This window comes from Phasianus colchicus, chromosome Z, assembly GCF_987193195.1.
Source record: "Phasianus colchicus chromosome Z, bPhaCol1.hap1.1, whole genome shotgun sequence".
Classification (NCBI taxonomy): domain Eukaryota; kingdom Metazoa; phylum Chordata; class Aves; order Galliformes; family Phasianidae; genus Phasianus; species Phasianus colchicus.
Window position 1 is genome coordinate 34,211,563 of NC_143476.1, and position 18,660 is coordinate 34,230,222.

Below are 18,660 nucleotides of genomic sequence, written 5' to 3' on the forward strand. Positions count from 1 at the left end.
TTTTTTTTTGTAGTATATAACTCCAAATACCTTTAGAAACTCCGGCAGTGCACAAAAGGTGCAGACCACTTTCCACTTTAAGTAATCATGCCTTTTTCATGCAGCACCTTATTTGAAGGAAATCTGTATCTTTCATGTTATAGACAAATAACTGCTTAGCCTGTTCAGAATATTTGTGTATGTATTCACGAAAGAAAATAAAAAAACACTTGAAATCATTAACTGTGAATGTCAATTTTTTTCTTGTCATTGCCATCACAGTTTCAGATGGAATTGATGCTGGCTTGTACAAATTTCAAACAGGTCTGTTAACACTGAAAGTAGTATTGGATGTCTTGAACTCTTTTGTGACTTTTCTTCATTATTAGAAAATAAATACTGTGACCAGAAATCACTATATAGAAATAAGTAAGCTCTTACTGGATGGTAGAGAACATATCTTGCTTCTGTCTTACGTAACAATATGCCTGACAGTGTCACATTAAAACATTTAAAAGTAGGAAGGCTGCTCTGAAAGTAACGCCACTTGCTTTATGATGTTGGCCCATGACAGTAAAGGCAGACATTGGTGGTATGGCAATGGAGATTGAACCTTCTTGCCAATAATGTTACATTTAGTTGCCATGTAACAGATGGCAGCAGAGGGGCACTCTGACACAATGGTGTCTGACATGGAGGTGCATATGGAGCGAAGGTGTATCATGGAATTCCTCCATGCAAAATGCAGCACCTGATTTGTACGCAAATAAAAACATGAGCACAAGAGGGTTGTCCTGCTGAAGTGCTACATTTAGGAGTACAGCACTGGCATAGCACACCATTACTAATGGATGTGCCTACGCTACAGGACATTTCAGTGCAGTGTGGTCTCTAAAATAGTCTTCCCACCCATCATAATTATTCCTGCAAGTATCACATGAGCATTCCCACACAGACAATCTTTTAATTGAAGTAATTAGCCAACATACACCAAACACTTCAGAGAGCATATCTGTTTCAGAAAGAAGCCTTCATGTTACAACTGGATAATTAAAACATTCCTGAAAGAAATTGAGAGGAACACCATCTCTAGTATTAATTCACTGGAGCCAAAGCAGTTATACCACATCAGGTCAGTAGGGCCCATCTCAGAGCTCTTACCTGATGTGATCAATTCAATGAGAGTGTTAGCAAGGAAAGTATGATGTGAAGTATACATAAAACAAAATTACCTAAAAAAAGGTAAAGTAATAAAATGTTATTCCAGATTCTAAACTGCATGCAGAGTTGAGATTTCATGAAGGTAGACTCTTAATGGAGCCTTAATTTCTTCTGTTTGGTTTTGCTTATTATTTTTGAAATAAAACAGCATTTCTCTGTATCTGCACACTGCCTCTGTCTCTTCTCTTCTCTTTTAGACCTTCCCTGTATCTCTGAATCATAGACAGAATCTCTTTTCCTTATTTTAAACAAGCAGGCTGCTGTACCTCTTACATTTAATAAAAGAATTTTTAAGAAGCACTGTTATTTTCAATGTGTTAGTACATTCCTTCCAGTGAATGGCTCCACCACAGTAAACTGCTGCCTCTTTACACATATTAAAGTGTATTATTTTAGGTACCTGTCTCGCTCCAATTTATAGGAAGGGAGCTGAGGTTCTTTTAATATCTGTATACCCGGTGTGAGATTAAGAAACAACGGTTCATATGTTAGTCCAACCAGTTTATTATAAGTCTAATTAGGGAGACGGGGAAGGGAAGGAGTGCGATAGAAAAGCTAGGAAAAAGCAAGAATCGCGTGAAGCGGGGCTAGTCACCACCAGGATCCAGCAGCGGTCCCGTTGCACGCCGCTTCGAAGGTCCGAGGCAGAAGCAGCGGGGGGGGGGGGGGGGGGGGCGGAGTAGAGCAGCAGCGTGGCCGGCCTTGGGCAGCAACAGGTGGCAGGAAGAAGTCGCAGAGCCAGTCCAGGAGGGGAAGCAGCAGGACTCGGGTAGCGGGCCCAGGAGAGTCCGTCAGCATGCAGGAATTCCGTGGTGAGGAATCTGATGGCAGAAACCCATCCCCATGGTTTTCGATTCCTCTTTTTATCCTACTTCTGCCTACCTGACATCCGTGAGCGCTTGAGCAGGAGTCATTCGAGTGACATCTCACTTCCTGAGATGGCCATCTTCCTTGAGATAAGCCCACACAAAGACCACTTCACAGCTATTAAGCTGCAGCTTATCTCCCCCTCGTTGCCCCCGGCCCAGTCCATCTGTCACCCTCGGACAAAAGATTTCGCAATCCTTGCCCAAGACTTGTCCATCAAACTTCTCCAGACAAAAGATCTCTCAACCCCTGCCCAGGACTTGCCTGAACTTGTTCGTCTGTGTCCTCAGCAAGCTTTGAGACAGTGATGATGCAAAATAATAATCTCTTACAGTACCAAATTACTGTAATATTAATTTCAAGTTTAGATCCTTCCTTTGAATCATTTCTTGGTGGTGTAGGCTAAAATTGGTCAGTGCGAGGTTGGTTTGGTGAGCATTCCAAATAGGCATGATAACCAACATGTTTACAGTCCCCCTTAGAAAACACAATCCACAAAAAAGTAGTGTTTGGATCAAAGTATTCCCTCTTTTTTTTCTTTTTCTTACCCTCCCCCCCAATCAGAAGTGTGGAGCAGCTCTCTTCCCTCATCCCCAGAGTCCTGGGTGACCAAGGGAAGGCCCCCGCTAAGTTCAGAGTTCCTTGCTGCATAGCCAGGACCCCAATCCCTGCGGCCACTTTCTCAAGACACAGCTCCCAGGCTCAAGGGCTGCAGTCTAGCTCTGCATTTCCAACAGCTTGTCTAAGATAAGTGTGTTTCTTTAGTTTTACTGCCTGCCTGCCTGCATTTGGACAAAAGCTTGTCAAGAATTAGTGCACTAGAACGTTTTGGTCAATTAAAATGAGTGCTGCTATTCTGACCATAAAACTTTCTCCTGGTAGATATCAACTAGCCCATATGTCATAATGATTCAAGAGGTCTGGGTAGACAGAGATCCTGAGAGGAACAGGAAGTAGTGTAACAGACTAACATGTCATGGGCATATGCAAACATCTTCCGTGTTTTAATACAAACCTTAGGCTGCATTGATATATTTCCTGCCTTGGTTTTTCACCCTCCTTTACAATTAACATAAATATTGTTTTCTTGATATCAAGAGTTGTTTTTTATACCTAATTAAAACCAGACAAAAATGAGGAGGCTGTGACATTTTTATCTATCTATCTATCTATCTGTTTTTTTGTTTGTTTAAGTTTAATAATCTTTCTAAAAAAGCTCTGGTGTGTTAAACTCTTTTTAAAGTGATTTCTGTTGGCTATCATAAGCACAACAAAACAGTGCAATAAGGGATTTATATTAATAAGAAATTGCATGTAAGAGCTGCAGAAACCACACAGGTGAGGATGCCTAAGCAGCAGAACTGATGAAACATGCACAAGTGCAGCCCACCTCCATACCTTACATAATTTGCACAATGGGTGTTCGATGTACATGCCTATCTCAGACTATACAGAAAGAATATTAACAATGTGAGTGAGGTGCAGAGAACAAAAGAAAACAAAGATAATTAGAACTGCAAGAAGAAACACTGTGGACATTCTCCCGACTTAGCTTTTTAAAGATGAGGTTAAAGAGTAGCTGAAGAATCTGCGCTTGGGATGTTTGTCTTAGTGGCTTATTCATACGTTCATCCAGCTCTTAGTCATGCCTGTGCCTGACCGATCCTGTGAAGCACTCTCTTTCACAGTCCTCCTGGAAACTTATCTCATGCAATGCCTAAGAAAGCCCTTCACAGCATCAAGGCTGCTGGCACTCCGTGTGTGTTATACAGAATACGACTGTTTCACTTACTTTGCCTTGAACTACCCTATTTGTTTACTGGATTCACCTGTTGTCTTTTATTACATGCCAAGATGACAAAGTCTTTGAGGCAGGAGCTGCCTTTTTAAATAGATGAGTGCAGAATCTTGCACAAAACAGCACTACAGATCCTGCATTTAACAGCATTTGCAGGGGAGAGAAGACAGTTGCCACAATTTTAACATCCACACATCCTCACCACAGAAAGTTAGCATGGCAAAAGGTAGTCAAAACTTCTGCAGAATATTGTATGTGTGCTCACTATCACAGTGAGCTTTTGTGAGAATTGGCATTCCACAAAAATATCCATGGGATATCACAGATATCTGCAGGAAATGCTGTTATTCAGAGCCCTGTCAGAAAGTACCTGTTCCTGCTCGATGCAGGGGAATTGGACCGGATAACCCAAATGATTCTACGATTCTATGATGAAGGATAGTCCACAAACATCACTGAGGCAACAAGCAAATAAACTAGTGCAATAATGTGATCAGGAGTCATCAGCATAAACTCACCCAGGGGAAGTCATGCTTGACCAATTGTGTATGAAATTACTGGCCTGGTGGATAAGAGGGGGGCAGTAGATACTGTCTGCCTGGATGTTGGTAAAGTCTTTGACTTCTCCTGTAATGAAGGTAGTGAAGGAATTAGAAAATGAGATATGTGAGGAACAGGTAAGGGAACTGTGCTATTTTAGTCTGGAGTAGAGAATGTTGAGATGATGCTATATCACTCTACAGCTACCTGAAATGAGGTTGCAGTGAGAAGAGTGTTTGGTCTCTTTTCTCAGATGATGAGTGACAACATGCAAGGAAATGGCTTCAAGTTGTGCCAGGGAAGGTTTAGGCTGGATATTAGGAAGAATTTCTTCACATTGAAAGTGGTCAAATATTGGAACAGGCTGCCCAGAGAAGCGGTGGAGTCCCCATATCTGGAGGTATTTAGGAGACATCTGGATGTGGAACCCAAGCACCAAAATATGCTGAGGCCACTCACATGGAAAGTGGCATTGTAGCAAAGGACCTGAGGGTCGCAGTGGATATCAAGTTGAACATAATTGAGCCATCTGCCCCTGAGACAAAGAAGACAAAGGGTATCACATGCTGCATTGGGCAAAGGATTGCATCAGGCTGAGAGATGTAATCCCCTCTCCTCTGTACTGGTGGGGATGTGTCCAGTTCTCCCTTTCCCCTCCCACTTCCAAGTACATGAGAGATGTGAAGCTACTGGAGAGAGTTCAAGAAAGGACCACTAAGATGACAAAGGACCTGGAGCCTCTCTCCTGTAAGGAAAGGTTGAGAGTTGGACTGTTCAGTTGTGATGAAAGGCTGAGACAGCTGAGACTGTTCTGCCTGGAGATGCTAAGGGGTGATTATATCAGTGCATACAAATCCCACAGGAGAGAGTGCAGAGAGAATGGAGCCAAGCTTTTCTCAGTGATGCCAAGGAATAGATCAAGAGGTAATGGTCACAAATGGAAACAGATTCATCTGAACATTCAGGAAACACTTCTTTATTGTGTCAGAGACTGGCACAGGCTGCCTAGAGAGGTTGACTATTACTGGAGTCCTGGACTTTAGGGATCTAGACCAAAAACCATCCAGACATGGTTCTGTGGTGGTCCTGCTGGAGTGAGAGGGACTAACCAGATGATCTGTAAAGGTTCCTTCCAATCCTGTTGAGTTTGTGATTCTGCAAAGGTGTCCTAAACTAGTAATACGGTCTGAAATTCCATGGACTTTTTGTAGTAACCTGAAAGTCCATTGCAGAAGAAGTGTTTGTATGAGATGGTCAGTTTAGAAAAATGGTATCCAAGAGGATAAGATCATAGAATCATAGAATATCCTTAGCTAGAAGGGATGCATTATCAAGTGTAACTCCACACAAAGCAATCTAAGAGTTAAACTAGATCTGATGAGAGTGCTTTCCAAATGTTTCTTGAACATCAAAAGGCTTGAGGCTGTGCGCACTGCCGTGGGGAGCCCATTCCATACCCACAGCTCTCTGAGGCAGAATCTGTTGCTGTTACCAGAAAGCAGAGCTCAGTGCTACCCTCTGCTCTCCATGAAGAATCTGGAGAGTATTGAGGTTACCCCTTAGTCTTCTCTTCTCTGGGCTGAACAAACCAAGTTGACATCATATACTCCTCCTAAGTCACAGCTCTTTGTTGCCCCCTTTTGGACACATTTTAAGATTTTATATCCTCAGATAACCTCAGAAACATAGTACATGGCAGCTGTGAGAAGACATTGATGCATTGTATTTGACAGAATTTTTATTTTTTTTTTTAAACTTTTGTATTCCTGAGTTAGTGATGAAGAACATACAGGTTGGCTCTGTTGGAATAAATGTCACTTATTAAAACCTCTTCTGATGCCGAAGATGATTTCCAACCACTCTGGAAAATACAGTGTGGCCCACTTCTCAGAAGATGAATCCATATAAAGCGTCCCTGCATTAAAGTGGTATTGCAGAGAAACTTCCATGTACTTGTAACATAAATAAATAAATAAATAAATGAAATCCCAGAGCTTATTTTCTGCCAAGTTGGTTCATTGTTAGGCAACATCAAGTACCAAAAAAGAAAAAAAAAAAGTCTTTCCTGGCATGCTTTAATTATGGTTGCTTCTGGAGAGGAAGCAACAAAGAGAAAACGTGATGTAAGGTAATCCTATATTGATAGGGGGGCCTTCAACTCCAAATGGGGCTACAGGTACCCCTGCAAAGAGAAGCATATTAAAATAAGTATCTGGATGGATTTAGGCTTGTTTAATTATGAAGAAATTGAGAATCACAGAATCATAGAATTCTTAGACTTGGAAGGGACCTTTAAAGGCCATCTAGTCCAACTCCCATGCAATGAACAGGAATGCATACAGCTAAATCAGGTTGCCCAGATCCTTCCTTGCCCTGGAAGTCTCCAGGGCAATTTATGAAACGGCAGACCTTGTAGTCCTCCTACAAATAAACAGAACCCAATCCTTTTTTTTTTTTCTTGAAGTTTTGCCATCTGAAATAACTGGCGATTATTGCAAAGTAAAAGTTGAGTACACCCCAAGGCAGAGCTGCTTCGGGCTCCCCTGAAAAAGATCTCAGACAAATTTCTCAGCTTCTCTTATGGCTCTAGGTGATCATTTTTACTTAATGAATGGTACTCTTGGGACAGACCTGTAAGCTGTTCAAAGCGCAGGTTCCCTCTAGGCACTAAAAGCCACAGCCATGTTTCCAGTAGAGTTTGGATGCTACCACAGACAGGCTGTTTTTGAGCTTGTTTGGGAAGTCAGCCAGAGGCAACCAGCAAGGGGTCATCTGCCTCAACATCACCTCAAATGCCAACAAATTAATACCCCTGGGCGGTGGGAAGCAGCAAGGATTTTAGGCGGGTTGTTTCTTCACAACAGCTGCCCTTCGCCATGGAGGGAGAACAGCGCGGCCAGGAGATCACTCTGTAGAGGACAGCCATGTCTGGCTGAGGGAAATGGAGGCAGCGGTGCGCACCGGAAAGCCAAGAGCCCGTGGAGGGAGCCCACTGCCACGACGAGATGGGCAGCAAGGTGTGAGGGCCTCCTACAGCCATCCCCTGAGGAGGTGGCAGGGAAGGCTGGCTTGGGGCAGGAGCGGTGTGCGAACGAGGCAGCGGAGCGCGGCCGCGAGGCAGCAGGGCTGTGCCAGGTGCGGGCGCCCGCTGCCCCCGCGAAGCGCGACCCGAGAGAGCCGACGTCTGCGCAGCGGGGAGCCCTTCTCCGCCTCACGTCTCGCCCCGCTGGCCGCCGGCCCCTGTATAAAAGCAGGCGGAACTTCCACTGCATGCCTGAGCGCGTGGCGGGGAGGCGCGGCTCTGACTGAGATCGCGGCGGGCGGCGGAGCGCCGCTCCGGCCCCGAGGAGCTGCGACGGGAACAGGTGAGGAGCGAGCTGGCCGGTGCGATGGCAGCCCGCGGGGTCGGGAGCTCTTCGGCGCTCCTCTGAGGCAGAGCGCGGTGAGCGGGACGGCTGCAGGCAGCGCCCGGACCGCCCGCAGCTCGGCGTGGCGGAGGGGCAAATGCTGTCGGCAAAGGCTGTGGGGAGTCCCGCCTCGGTGCCCTGAAACCCGGCTCGGTCCCGGCAGCTCGCCGGGGCTGTGCGGGAAACTTTGGCTCTGTTGGGGATTGAGAAGTTAATTAGAAGTCGTTTCTTGCAAGCGGTTAAATGTCAGCGGGGGAGATCGGGGCTGCTACCCTGACCGGGAGAGTTCACGGAGTTAAGGTGAATCACGGGTGCGCTGACGAGACGAGAGCCCGTCTCTGACGGAGGGGAGAATCGCTGGCTGAATTGTAGTGGGATGATTTTAGACTCCCTGAACGCTGCTGTGAAAAGTTGTGTGTAACTGAGAGGGTGGGGCATAGCAAGAAAATTTGGCTTTAACTTTTGAGTAAGTGAGGAATATCTTGCAGTAACATCAATTCACAGCATCCTTTGCTATGTTCACTTAGTGAAAATGCCTGTACGTTATAACGTATATATGAGTGTTTTGCCCCTTACTTCTGTGGTTATTTCCATTCTTACCTGTAACAAAACGCTGTCACCTGGTAATTAGAGTCATAGAATGGTTTGAGTTGGGAGGGACCCTTAAAGGCTCTCTAATCCAACTCTCCTGCAGTGAGCAGGGACATGACAGCTACATCAGTATGCTCACAGATCAGGAAGCAAGGGGTACAGGACAAAAAAATTGCTAAAACTTTTAAGTTCCATTGGCTTTTCCCACTTTGATGGCAGCAGGACCTCTGTCAGAATAGGGATATAGGTTATCACCACTTCATACTTGCCTGTCAGACTTCAATATAGGACTCAGCACTGATCCACAGCAGTGCTTCACCACTTCTTGGAAACAAACCATCTTTGCCTTCAAAAATTCATTTTCATTCTACCAGGTGCCTTGTGCTTCTTCATCCCAGTCTCCAGGACAATTTGTCTCTTTAAAAATAAAATTAATTTATCTACAGAAAAAATAAGTGTTTCTGGAATGCGATTTGCACAAGAACATTAGAAATTTGTGAATGTTCTGAAAGACCGGCTGCAAAGTCACACAGTTCCTCATTCCTTGATGAGCTATCCTAGCACCAATCTGGCTCCTGTGGCTCTCCTCACATCTCAGTAACACATGCAGTTGATCCTGGCATCGCAGCTACTGAGATTAGAGCATGTATAATCCCAATTTGTTTAATTATCAACAGAGTAAATCATTGGGGAGTCTGCTTGAACTGTGACTTTCACTTCAAGTATCTGTAAGTACTGTGTATTTTTGTTGGGTTATTGGGTTTTTTTTTTGTTGTTGTTGTTACTTGTGTTTCTTTGGAGCAGTGTGTACCTGTCTAGGTGTGTTTCCATTCAGCCAGTGTCACTCTGGTCTTACAGAAGTCTGTCTACACTTTGTTCTCACAACAGCAATTTTATGATGACATGGCCCTGGAAGGGACAACACATTCTCCTGTAAGGACAGATTCTGCATATGAAATCATGGTTATGGTGCCTAGCTTTCAAGAATGGATTCTGCATTATACTGTTCATTTACAGATATGTAACTCCTCTGGTGTTAACATGCCAGGTTCATGCAACATGTGCTGCATGTCTTGTGGTTACCTCTTCACCACTGTGAGGGCAGGAGATGCTTACAGATGGCTCTTGGTCTGTTCTCAGCTGTGCATATCTCTGTAAATGCAGATACATGCCTATGGCCAGTGTAGATATGGTGGAAGTAGTCAGGAATAAAGGATTTTCCTTCCAGTAGTGTATTCTGCATCCTGCATGTCTTTTGGTGCTTGCAACATCCCCTCACCATCCCATTCCTTTAGGAGTCAATCTTGGAGGGCAGAAGGATCCAGGAAGGCTGGATGCTCTCAAGAAGTTGTAAAAATGCAGGAGTGGGCTGTCCCCTGTGCTGTAAGGTGAAGTAGTGTGGCTGAACAGGGAACAGAAGAGTCCCTTCTTCCACAGGAAGTAAACCGGCAACTCAGGCTCCCGGGGAAGTTGCTAAGATATGCAGGGAGAAAATCAGAAATACTAAAGCCCAGAATGAGCTCAACCTGGTCACTGTGGTAAAGGACAATGGAAAAATGTGTTTACGAATGTACCAATAGTTAAGGGCCAATGAGAATGTCCATCCTTTACTGAATGTGGTGGGAAACATGACCACTGAGGGTAAGGAAAAGGATGAGGTTCTCAATGCCTGTTTTACATCTGTCATTAATAGTCAGATTATCATCTGAGTACTCTACCCCCCGACCTGGAAGTCTGAGGTGGGGAGCAGAATAAACCCCCCACAACTCAGGAGGAAACAGTCAGAGACCTGCCACTGCACCTAGACTGTCTCAAGTCCATGGGGCCAGATGGGATCCACACAAGGGTGCTGTAGGAGCTGGTGGAGGTGATTGCCAAGTTGCTTTCCACCATCCATCAGCGGTCCTTGTCTACTGGAGATGTTCCAGAGGACTGGAGATTTTCCAGCCAGCAGGAGCAGGGAGGTGATTGTTCTCCTGTACTCTGCCCCGCTGAGGCTCCACCTCAAGTACTGTGTTCAGTTTTGGGCCCCTCACTACAAGAAAGACATGGAGGTTCTCAGAGAAGGGCAGTGAAGCTGTGAGGGGTTTGAAACACAAGCCTTTTGAGGAGCAGCTGAGGGAACTGGGTTTGCTGAGTCTCAAGAAGAAGCTCAACGGAGACCTTATTCCCCTCTACAGCTGCCTGCAAAGGAGGCTGTGGTGAGGTGGGGATCAGTGATAGGATGAGAGGTAATGGCCTGAAGCTGTGCCAGAGGAGGTTGGATATTAGGAAGAATTTCTTCTCCAAAAGAGGAGTTAGGCACCAGAAAGGGCAGCCCAGGGAAGTGGTTGAATCACCGTCCCTGGAGGTGTTTAAGGGTAGATATAGCACTTAGGGATGTGATTTAGTGGACAGTATTGGTGATAGGTGGACATTTGGTCTAGATAATCTTAGCAGTCTTTTCCAACCTTAATGATTCTATGATCATAGCAGCATGCAAGCACCTCATCATCTTTTTTTGCAGCTTTTTGTTACATCTATCTGTTCATTGTGTGAATGAGTGAGGCTCAATGCTTCTTCTGGCTGCTGCTGATCTCTGTTTAATTAAGTAAGTAGAAGTTATTTAGAAATTGAGCTTTAAGTGACCTTACCTTTGCTATGGCAAAATAGGGTCTTCCAAGTAGAAAGCCTGCTCCAAACATTTAAACGCTACTAGCTTAGGCTAGCCTTACTCTACCTTCACTTAATTCATAGTTCAGTTGAAGTATATGCAGACAGGACCTGTAAGCAAGTGGTAGCATTTGGTCAGATAACAGAAAAACAGTCTCATTTTCTTGCTGAATGGCTCAGAGTAGCATTCTTCTCCTCTTGTGCCTGTTACTTAATGCTCTTCTAACCAAAGAATTTCTGTGGATGAAAAGACTTCTGTTAGTGCTATGTACCTTCACGTAAGTAATGCAAGCAGGTAGGTACCAAAAGATAAGTCTGAAAGAAATATATAAAATCACTGGTGACTTACAGATATTTGAAAAATGAGGAGAGATTGTGTCAGAACTCCAGCAAGTGTGCTATCTAAATGATGTTTCTCTTTAACTTGTGTCCTGACACCTTGAATGTACCAGTTAATTGGACAGTTCTTTTTAATATAGATTTGATGATAATCTTGAGTGTTTTACACCTCAAAAATATGTATTTCATAATAACGGTTTGTACATCAATAAAAGCTGAGAGAGACAATACTGCATCATGAACCTTCATTATAATGGAATGAATCCTTAAAGTAGTTTCAGTGCAATTTGTTTTAAAATATAGTTTTATCAAAAAAAAAAGTTTTTTAAAAAGAACAAAATCCAATGAAAGAAAATTATATTATCACAGTGGCATCTCTGTTCTCACCAGTGATCAGCAGTGCAATATTTGCACTGGACAGAGAAATAAGCATGAAGCCCCTCCACTAACTGTTCTCACTGCAGCAGAGGAGCCCTGGTGTGTCACAGCTGGACAGAGGCACCTCTACCTATGGCAAGGAAGAGCTGAGGTAAGCATGTCACATGTATTTCAGCTAAATTTTTTGTTGCTGTTTCTTGGACTTTTAGAACAAAAAAGAGTACGTTGATACTGTCTTTTGACTTCAGAATTGAACATAAAACACCAATTTTGGAGAAAAACAGAATGAAGTTACTATTTCTCAGCTATTCACCAGAATATTACTAATACTCCCTATGGTAAATAAGTGTGTTCATTTCATTTGCAATTAAACTAATTTGACATTTTTGCTTCTCTAGAAATAAATTGTGAATAAACAAATTTGGTTTCATATCACTTCTTGTTTTGAAATCATATTGCTCTGCCAGTTGTTAAATACTGATTTTTCTTTTGTCTCTGAAGACTTTTCTCTGAACAAAAAGTAATTTAGAATCAATGGCCATCTAGTCCAAATCCTCTGCAATGAACAGGGGCACCTATAGCTCCATCAGGTGTTCGGAACCCTGTACTGGCTGACCTGGAATGTCTTCAGGGACGGGGGAGCATCTACCATCTCTCTGGGCAACCTGTTCCACTGTCTCACTACCCTCACTGTAAAAATAAGCAAACAAAAGAAAAACCCACAAACTTCTTCCTTATGTCCAACCTCAATCTGCTCTCTTTGAGTTTAAAACCATTTCCCCTTGCCCTACCACAACTGACACCACTAAGGAGTCTGTCCCTTTCTTTCTTCTCTCCCCTTCCTTTAGATACTGAAAGGTCACTACTAGGTCTCTCTGGAGTCTTCTCCAGGATGAACAGCCCTGTCCTCGTAGGAGGGGTGTTCCTCAGGGGTTGGTGCTGTGCCTGGTCTTGTTCCTCATCTTGATGAGGGGATAGTGGCCACCCTCAGCAAGTTTGCTGATGATACCAAGTTGGGAGGATTGGCTGACATGCCTGAAGGCTGTGCTGCCATTCAGCAAGACCTGGACAGGCTGGAGAGCTGGGCAGTAAGGAACCAGGTGAGGTTTAACAAAAGCAAGTGTAGAGTCTTGCACCTAGGGAGGAATAATCGCATGCACCGGTACAGGTTGGGGGATGACCTGCTGGAGAGGAGCTCTGCGGAGAGGGACCTGGGTGTCCTGGTGGACGACAGGTTGGCCATGAGCCAGCAGTGTGCCCTTGTGGCCAAAAAAGCCAGTGGGATTCTGGAGTGCATTAAAAAGAGCGTGGCCAGCAGATCGAGGGAGGTGATCCTCCCCCTCTACTCTGCCCTGGTAAGGCCTCATCTGGAGTACTGTGTCCAGTTCTGGGCTCCAGTACAAAAAAGACAGGGATCTCTTGGAAAGAGTCCAGCGGAGAGCCACAAAGATGGTGAAGGGCCTGGAGCATCTCCCCTATGAGGAAAGGCTAATTGAACTGGGTCTGTTTAGCCTTGAGAAAAGAAGACTGAGAGGGGATCTGATCCAGGTCTATAAATATCTAAGGTGTTGGGGCTGAGTGGCGAGGCCAGACTGTTTTCAGCAGTGTGTGGAGACAGGACAAGGGGGAACAGCCAGAAACTGGAGCACAGGAAGTTCCGCACCAATGTGCGCAAGAACTTCTTTACGGTGAGGGTGACGGAGCACTGGAACAGGCTGCCCAGGGAGGTTGTGGAGTCTCCTTCTCTGGAGATATTCAAGACCTGCTAGACTACTACTTGTGCATCCTGGTGTAGGGAATCTGCTTTGGCAGGGGGGTTGGACTCAATGATCTCTGGAGGTCCCTTCCAACCCTCACGATTCTGTGATCCCTTGGATCATTTTTGTAGCCCTCCTCTGAACGTGCTCCAGCAGGTCCATGTCTCTCCTGTACTGAGAACTCCCCATCTGGACACAGTACTGCAGCTGAGGTCTCACCAGCACAGAGCTGAAGAGCAGGATCAACTTCCTTATGGTGCTGGCCATGCTACTTTTGATGCAGCCCAGGATTCAGTTGGCTTTATGGGCTGTGAGGGAACATTGCCTGCCCATGTCCAGCTTGCCATCCATCAGTACCCCCAAGTCATTTATTGGCAGGGCTTTACTCTATCCTTCCATCCCCCAGCTTGTACTGATAGTGGGGGTTGCCATGACTCATAGGCATTATCTTGCACTTGGATTTGTTGAACCTCATGAGCTCTGCCTGTCCAGGTGTCTTTTGATGAGTTCCTATCTCTTGGGCGTGTTGACTGCAACCCTCAGCTTGGTGTCATCAGCAGACTTGCTGAGAGTGCACTTGAGCCACTGTTTATGTCATTAAGCTCCTATTTTTTTCATATGAAATCTCCAGATTTTCCTTCATACTATTGAATGTTTTTTTTCTTTTAGAGCTGATGCTTTTTGCCCAGGCAGTGGATTACTCTCGGCTCCACAAGCACAGCAGCTTTGGCATCATTTCATTTGTGCAGTTTTACTCAGACTAGTGAGTCTTTTTTTCAAGCACCCTAACTAAGGTAATGTTCTTCTGCAAATGTTACTACTTTACTTTTATAAAAGAGATAATAGAAGTCTTCCAACTATTTAAAAGTTAATTCTTAGCTAAACAATATGTGCTTGTGCTTTTCTTCATTATTAAGACTCAGTAACCTGTTTTTTTCCTCACTAATTTGTAGATGTTTAGCACTGTCATTTGATAAGAAAAAATAGAAGTGGCCCAGGTACTCGCAGGAACTTAGTGAAAACAAATGCGGCAGTGTTCTTCTTGTTCTTGCTTCCAATGTTTCGAATCAGGAGTGCTACAAGTGCTGCAGTCACTTGGCTGTAGTCAGTGTAAAGCCGTTACAGTGTGGAGAAAGAGAAAACATAGTGACAGCTACATTTTAAGCATTTATAAATATTTTAAATATTGTTTAAAAAAAAAAAAAAAAAAAAAAAGCGTTTCTGGAAGTCTAGGAGGTGCGAATATCTTTTTTTTTTTTTTTTTCCCCACCTTTGTTGTCTTAAAGGAGTGTTGACAAATTTACAGGAGCAATTCAAATAGCTAATCTTTCTCCCTTCCCCCCCCCCCCTTTTTTTTTTTCTGCTTTTTTCTTTTTTGGCCTCCTTGCCTTCTTTGAGCACTGGGTGTTATTTTCTGCAGCTAGAAAGGTGTACGTGAAAGACAAGTGCCATGAATCAGACTGTGGAGCTGCCAACAGAAGGGACCTCCCTGATCAAAGCTGTCTATGAGAGTCGACTACGCCTCACCAGGCTGTTGTTGGAAGGTGGAGTCTACGTCAATGAAAGTAATAATAGAGGTGAAACCCCCTTAATGATTGCCTGTAAGACAAAACATTCGGACTCTCAGGGTGTCAGCAAGGCAAAGATGGTTAAATATCTACTGGAAAACAAGGCAGATCCAAACATCCAGGACAAATCTGGAAAGACAGCCTTGATGCATGCTTGCCTAGAAAAAGCGGGGCCTGAGGTGGTTTCTTTGCTACTGAAAAGTGGAGCTGACCCAAGCCTACAAGATTACTCTAACTGCTCTGCGCTAGTGTACGCAATAAACTCTAAAGACAGAGAGACTCTGAAAATTCTTCTCAACGCCTGTAAAGCAAGAGGAAAGGAGGTTATCATAATCACCACAGAAAAGTCTCCATCAGGAAGGCAGACAACAAAACAGTACTTAAATGTGCCTCCTCCAGACCTTGAGGTATGCCACTTTCCAGCCTCCTGCACTTCCCCATCCAAAATAGAACTGAAATTATCACCCCCACTTTCAAGCTCAAATGGAACTAAAAGGGCACACTTCAGCTTTAATGATCTGGATCATCCCAGAAGTACAGACCATTCTCAGCCAGTTTCACCAAGAAATTCGAGTTCATCAGACATAGGATCCAGGCTGGCACATTTGCAGCAACTACAGTCGGAGCCTTGGGTAAAGAGCTCTCCTTCATCGTTTCACCAGAGTAAGGTTTCCTCTTTACACGGAGAGCTTCAGAATATAACTCCAGAAGAAAAGGTCTCTTCTAAAGCCAATGGCTTTGCCTTATCAAAGAAGTTTGTTACCAGACACCAAAGTATTGACATAAAAGACACTGCTAATTTACTGAAAACTGCTGCTCAAAGTAGATCAAAGAAATTATACGAGAAGATAAACTCTCAGATTTGTTATAGTGAAGAGGAGAATCTTCCCAGTGAGATCCTTGGGGGTGAGGATGAGAATTCTAATCTGGGACCAATCAGCTTAATTTCAAACCTAAGCAGTATTATAAAAAAAAGAAACTTAGGAGCAAATTATTACAGCTCTGATTCTCAGTTAACTACTACTCTACATCCTGCTGCTGCAGAAGACAGTAAGTCAGTGATAGTAAAGAAGAAGACTGTCTCTCCAACTCACTCTTTGTTTCCAAGTTCTAGAGATTTACTTGAGAGAATACCTTCTGTTCCCATGAGCAGAAAAAATGAGACTTTTCTAGAAAGACAGGGTTCAAGAGCCTTACTGTTGGATAACACTGCTCAGACAAGACCAGGTTTTCTTCCACCACTCAATGTGAATCCGCAGCCCCCGATTCCGGATGTTAATTTCTTACGTAAGGTTTCCAGGGTGATTTCTTATGGGCAAAAACACTTAATGCCAGCAGCACCTGTTTCCCTTAGCAAGACCTAAAATACAGAAATGCTACTAAGGAGGCAGTCATTACAGACTGAGCAGATTAGGCAATTAGTGAATTTTTGACAGGAGATTGAAGAGTTATAAAATGTTTACAATGTGTACAGACTTGCTGCTCAACCTAACTGTAATGATACGCTTCTGAAAAGATGGCAGATCTGTGATGTAGGGCTCTCAGCCTCAGAATGAATTAAATGGCTTAGGTACTACATCAAAAGATATACTTAACTGTCTAATTAATTAATTAAATGATGTTGCTTTCTACAGATTGAGGAATATTTATTATATTCTCTTAATTTCAGCTTTAGCACTGAAGCCTTACCCACATCAGGCTGAATCTATGAAGAATATTAGGTGATGCAGTTTTCATTTCTAGGTTGCAAGTTTTCCCCAAACACTGCCTTGTTTCTCCACCCAGACAAGTTGTACAAATGGAATTTGGGAACCTGGAACATTTGACTGTGATGCTGGACATTAGAGTTTTGTGATATCCAGACATTCCAGACACGAGCCTGTGCTTGAAGGGTGGGCAGTGGTGGGTGCCAACAGGCAACATCCTCTGGCTTCAGTGGATTTACTACATGTAAACAGACAATACACAGACTATAAATGAAAACAGATGTTACAGAGCTATGCTGTATGCGTAGCTTCACTTGAGAAATTCCAGATGAAGACTGGGAATCTGCTTGATGTGCCCACTGGGAATCAGCATACTACACAGACCTCAGAGCGCTGCAGCTGGGCATTCAGCATCTGACAGCAGTGCAGCATTGAGGCATGAGGTCAGCAGAGTGCCTGAGTGGTGCTGTCGCTTCTCAAGTAAAATGACCAAACCCTGCTTGCAGCACTAGGTAGCCACGTCCATCAACATGGGCTTCTCAGGCTGTCTGCTGGAGTACACTGATTAAAACAAGGATGGTGGGGGAGGTAAAGGCTCTGTCAGCATGGGGCTCCTTTACTTGCAGCTTCAGGCAGAACACATGGGACCTTGTCCTCCCCATACCTGTGTTTCTTCTCCACACACACACGCACTCACACACACACTCACACATACACACTCACACGCGCACGTGTGCACACACACACACACACAAAATCCAACAATGGGGATATTCACCTGGGAGCTGGAAGACCTCATCTTGCCTAATTTGAAGCAAAAGTATGAATTTGTTACAGGTCAGAAACATGCTTTGCCTCTAAGATAACTCACATATATATATTTTAATCGTTTCTATCGAAGATGTGTTTTTCCTTCCTGTTTGGTATTTTGTGGTTCCAAACATCTATCTTGCATTTGTGTATATTCTGTAGATGCTTGATTTATGGCATCAAATCTAACATTTAATAACTTGTCTTCTAAAGATTGAGAAGTATTAATGTGCTCTCTTTTGCTAATATTTTTGCTAATATTTACCAAACAAACAAAAAAGCCATCTGTATTGCTGTCTGTATAACCTGAATTTCTGTATACCAAAATGAGGTGTCCTTTCCTAAAAATACTGTGGGTGTTATCTGCCTTCTTTTGGTTTCTGTCAAAATTCACTCTGTGCTGTTGCCTAATGAATAACTGTATGAGTAGTGATGTTGTTTAGTCTTGCCCTAACTATAAGACAATTTCAAGTAAATGATAAACATACAATCTCTTAAATTCCTTTTGATGTAAAAATATAAAAGTATATAAAAATAAATATATAAAAATATAGAACATATATAAATATAAAAAAGTTCTAATATATATTTTTTGAAGAATGAAATTTTCGACATATGGAAATAACATGGTTTACATCCCTACTCAACAACACTGTACAAAATGCATATCCAGAACTACAGATTTAAATCTTAAAATGATTTTTTGATACCAACTCTTTTCAACTTCTAAATTATAGAAAATCTGCTAGAATCTACTCTCTGTCCAAACTCCCACAGGTAACCAGAATGAGCAAAGAAGCAAACCTGTTCCACTGTAGTCAAAATTAACTCCTCCACAAAAAATATATAAGCCTTGAAAGTCGCAGTGCTCACAGCTCTGCTAACCTGAGATGTGTAGCACCCTGGTGCACAGTGACCCACACAATGTTTGACATGGATACAGCTGTCACACTTGCTTAGTTACTTGCTCACGTATTGCTCAGTGGGTGTCTCAGAAATAACCAGTCCCAGTCACACACGTTGCTGGCAACAGGAGGAGGGTATTTA

At 43.5% G+C, this 18,660-nt stretch overlaps 1 protein-coding gene and 1 long non-coding RNA gene across 2 annotated transcripts; one reads left to right on the plus strand and one right to left on the minus strand.

The window, feature by feature from the left end:
• The first annotated feature begins 7,648 nt into the window (after window positions 1–7,648).
• On the plus strand, window positions 7,649–16,802 carry ANKRD34B (ankyrin repeat domain 34B). Its single transcript, XM_090131385.1, has 4 exons — window positions 7,649–9,131; window positions 11,785–11,923; window positions 14,199–14,323; window positions 14,950–16,802. The coding sequence occupies exon 4, from the start codon at window positions 14,980–14,982 to the stop codon at window positions 16,459–16,461; it is 1,482 nt and encodes a 493-aa protein (XP_089987511.1). The 5' UTR covers window positions 7,649–9,131; window positions 11,785–11,923; window positions 14,199–14,323; window positions 14,950–14,979; the 3' UTR covers window positions 16,462–16,802.
• Window positions 9,796–16,872, minus strand: LOC149912820 (uncharacterized). Its single transcript, XR_016461644.1, has 3 exons — window positions 16,787–16,872; window positions 11,037–11,166; window positions 9,796–9,876 (listed from the first exon to the last, which is right to left on the minus strand). It is a non-coding gene; the product is annotated as an uncharacterized LOC149912820 (long non-coding RNA).
• Window positions 16,873–18,660: the final 1,788 nt, after the last annotated feature.

Coding starts and splice junctions, on each gene's coding strand:
- ANKRD34B (XM_090131385.1), top strand. CDS start 14,980: ATGAATCAGACTGTGGAGCTGCCAACAGAAGGGACCTCCCTGATCAAA.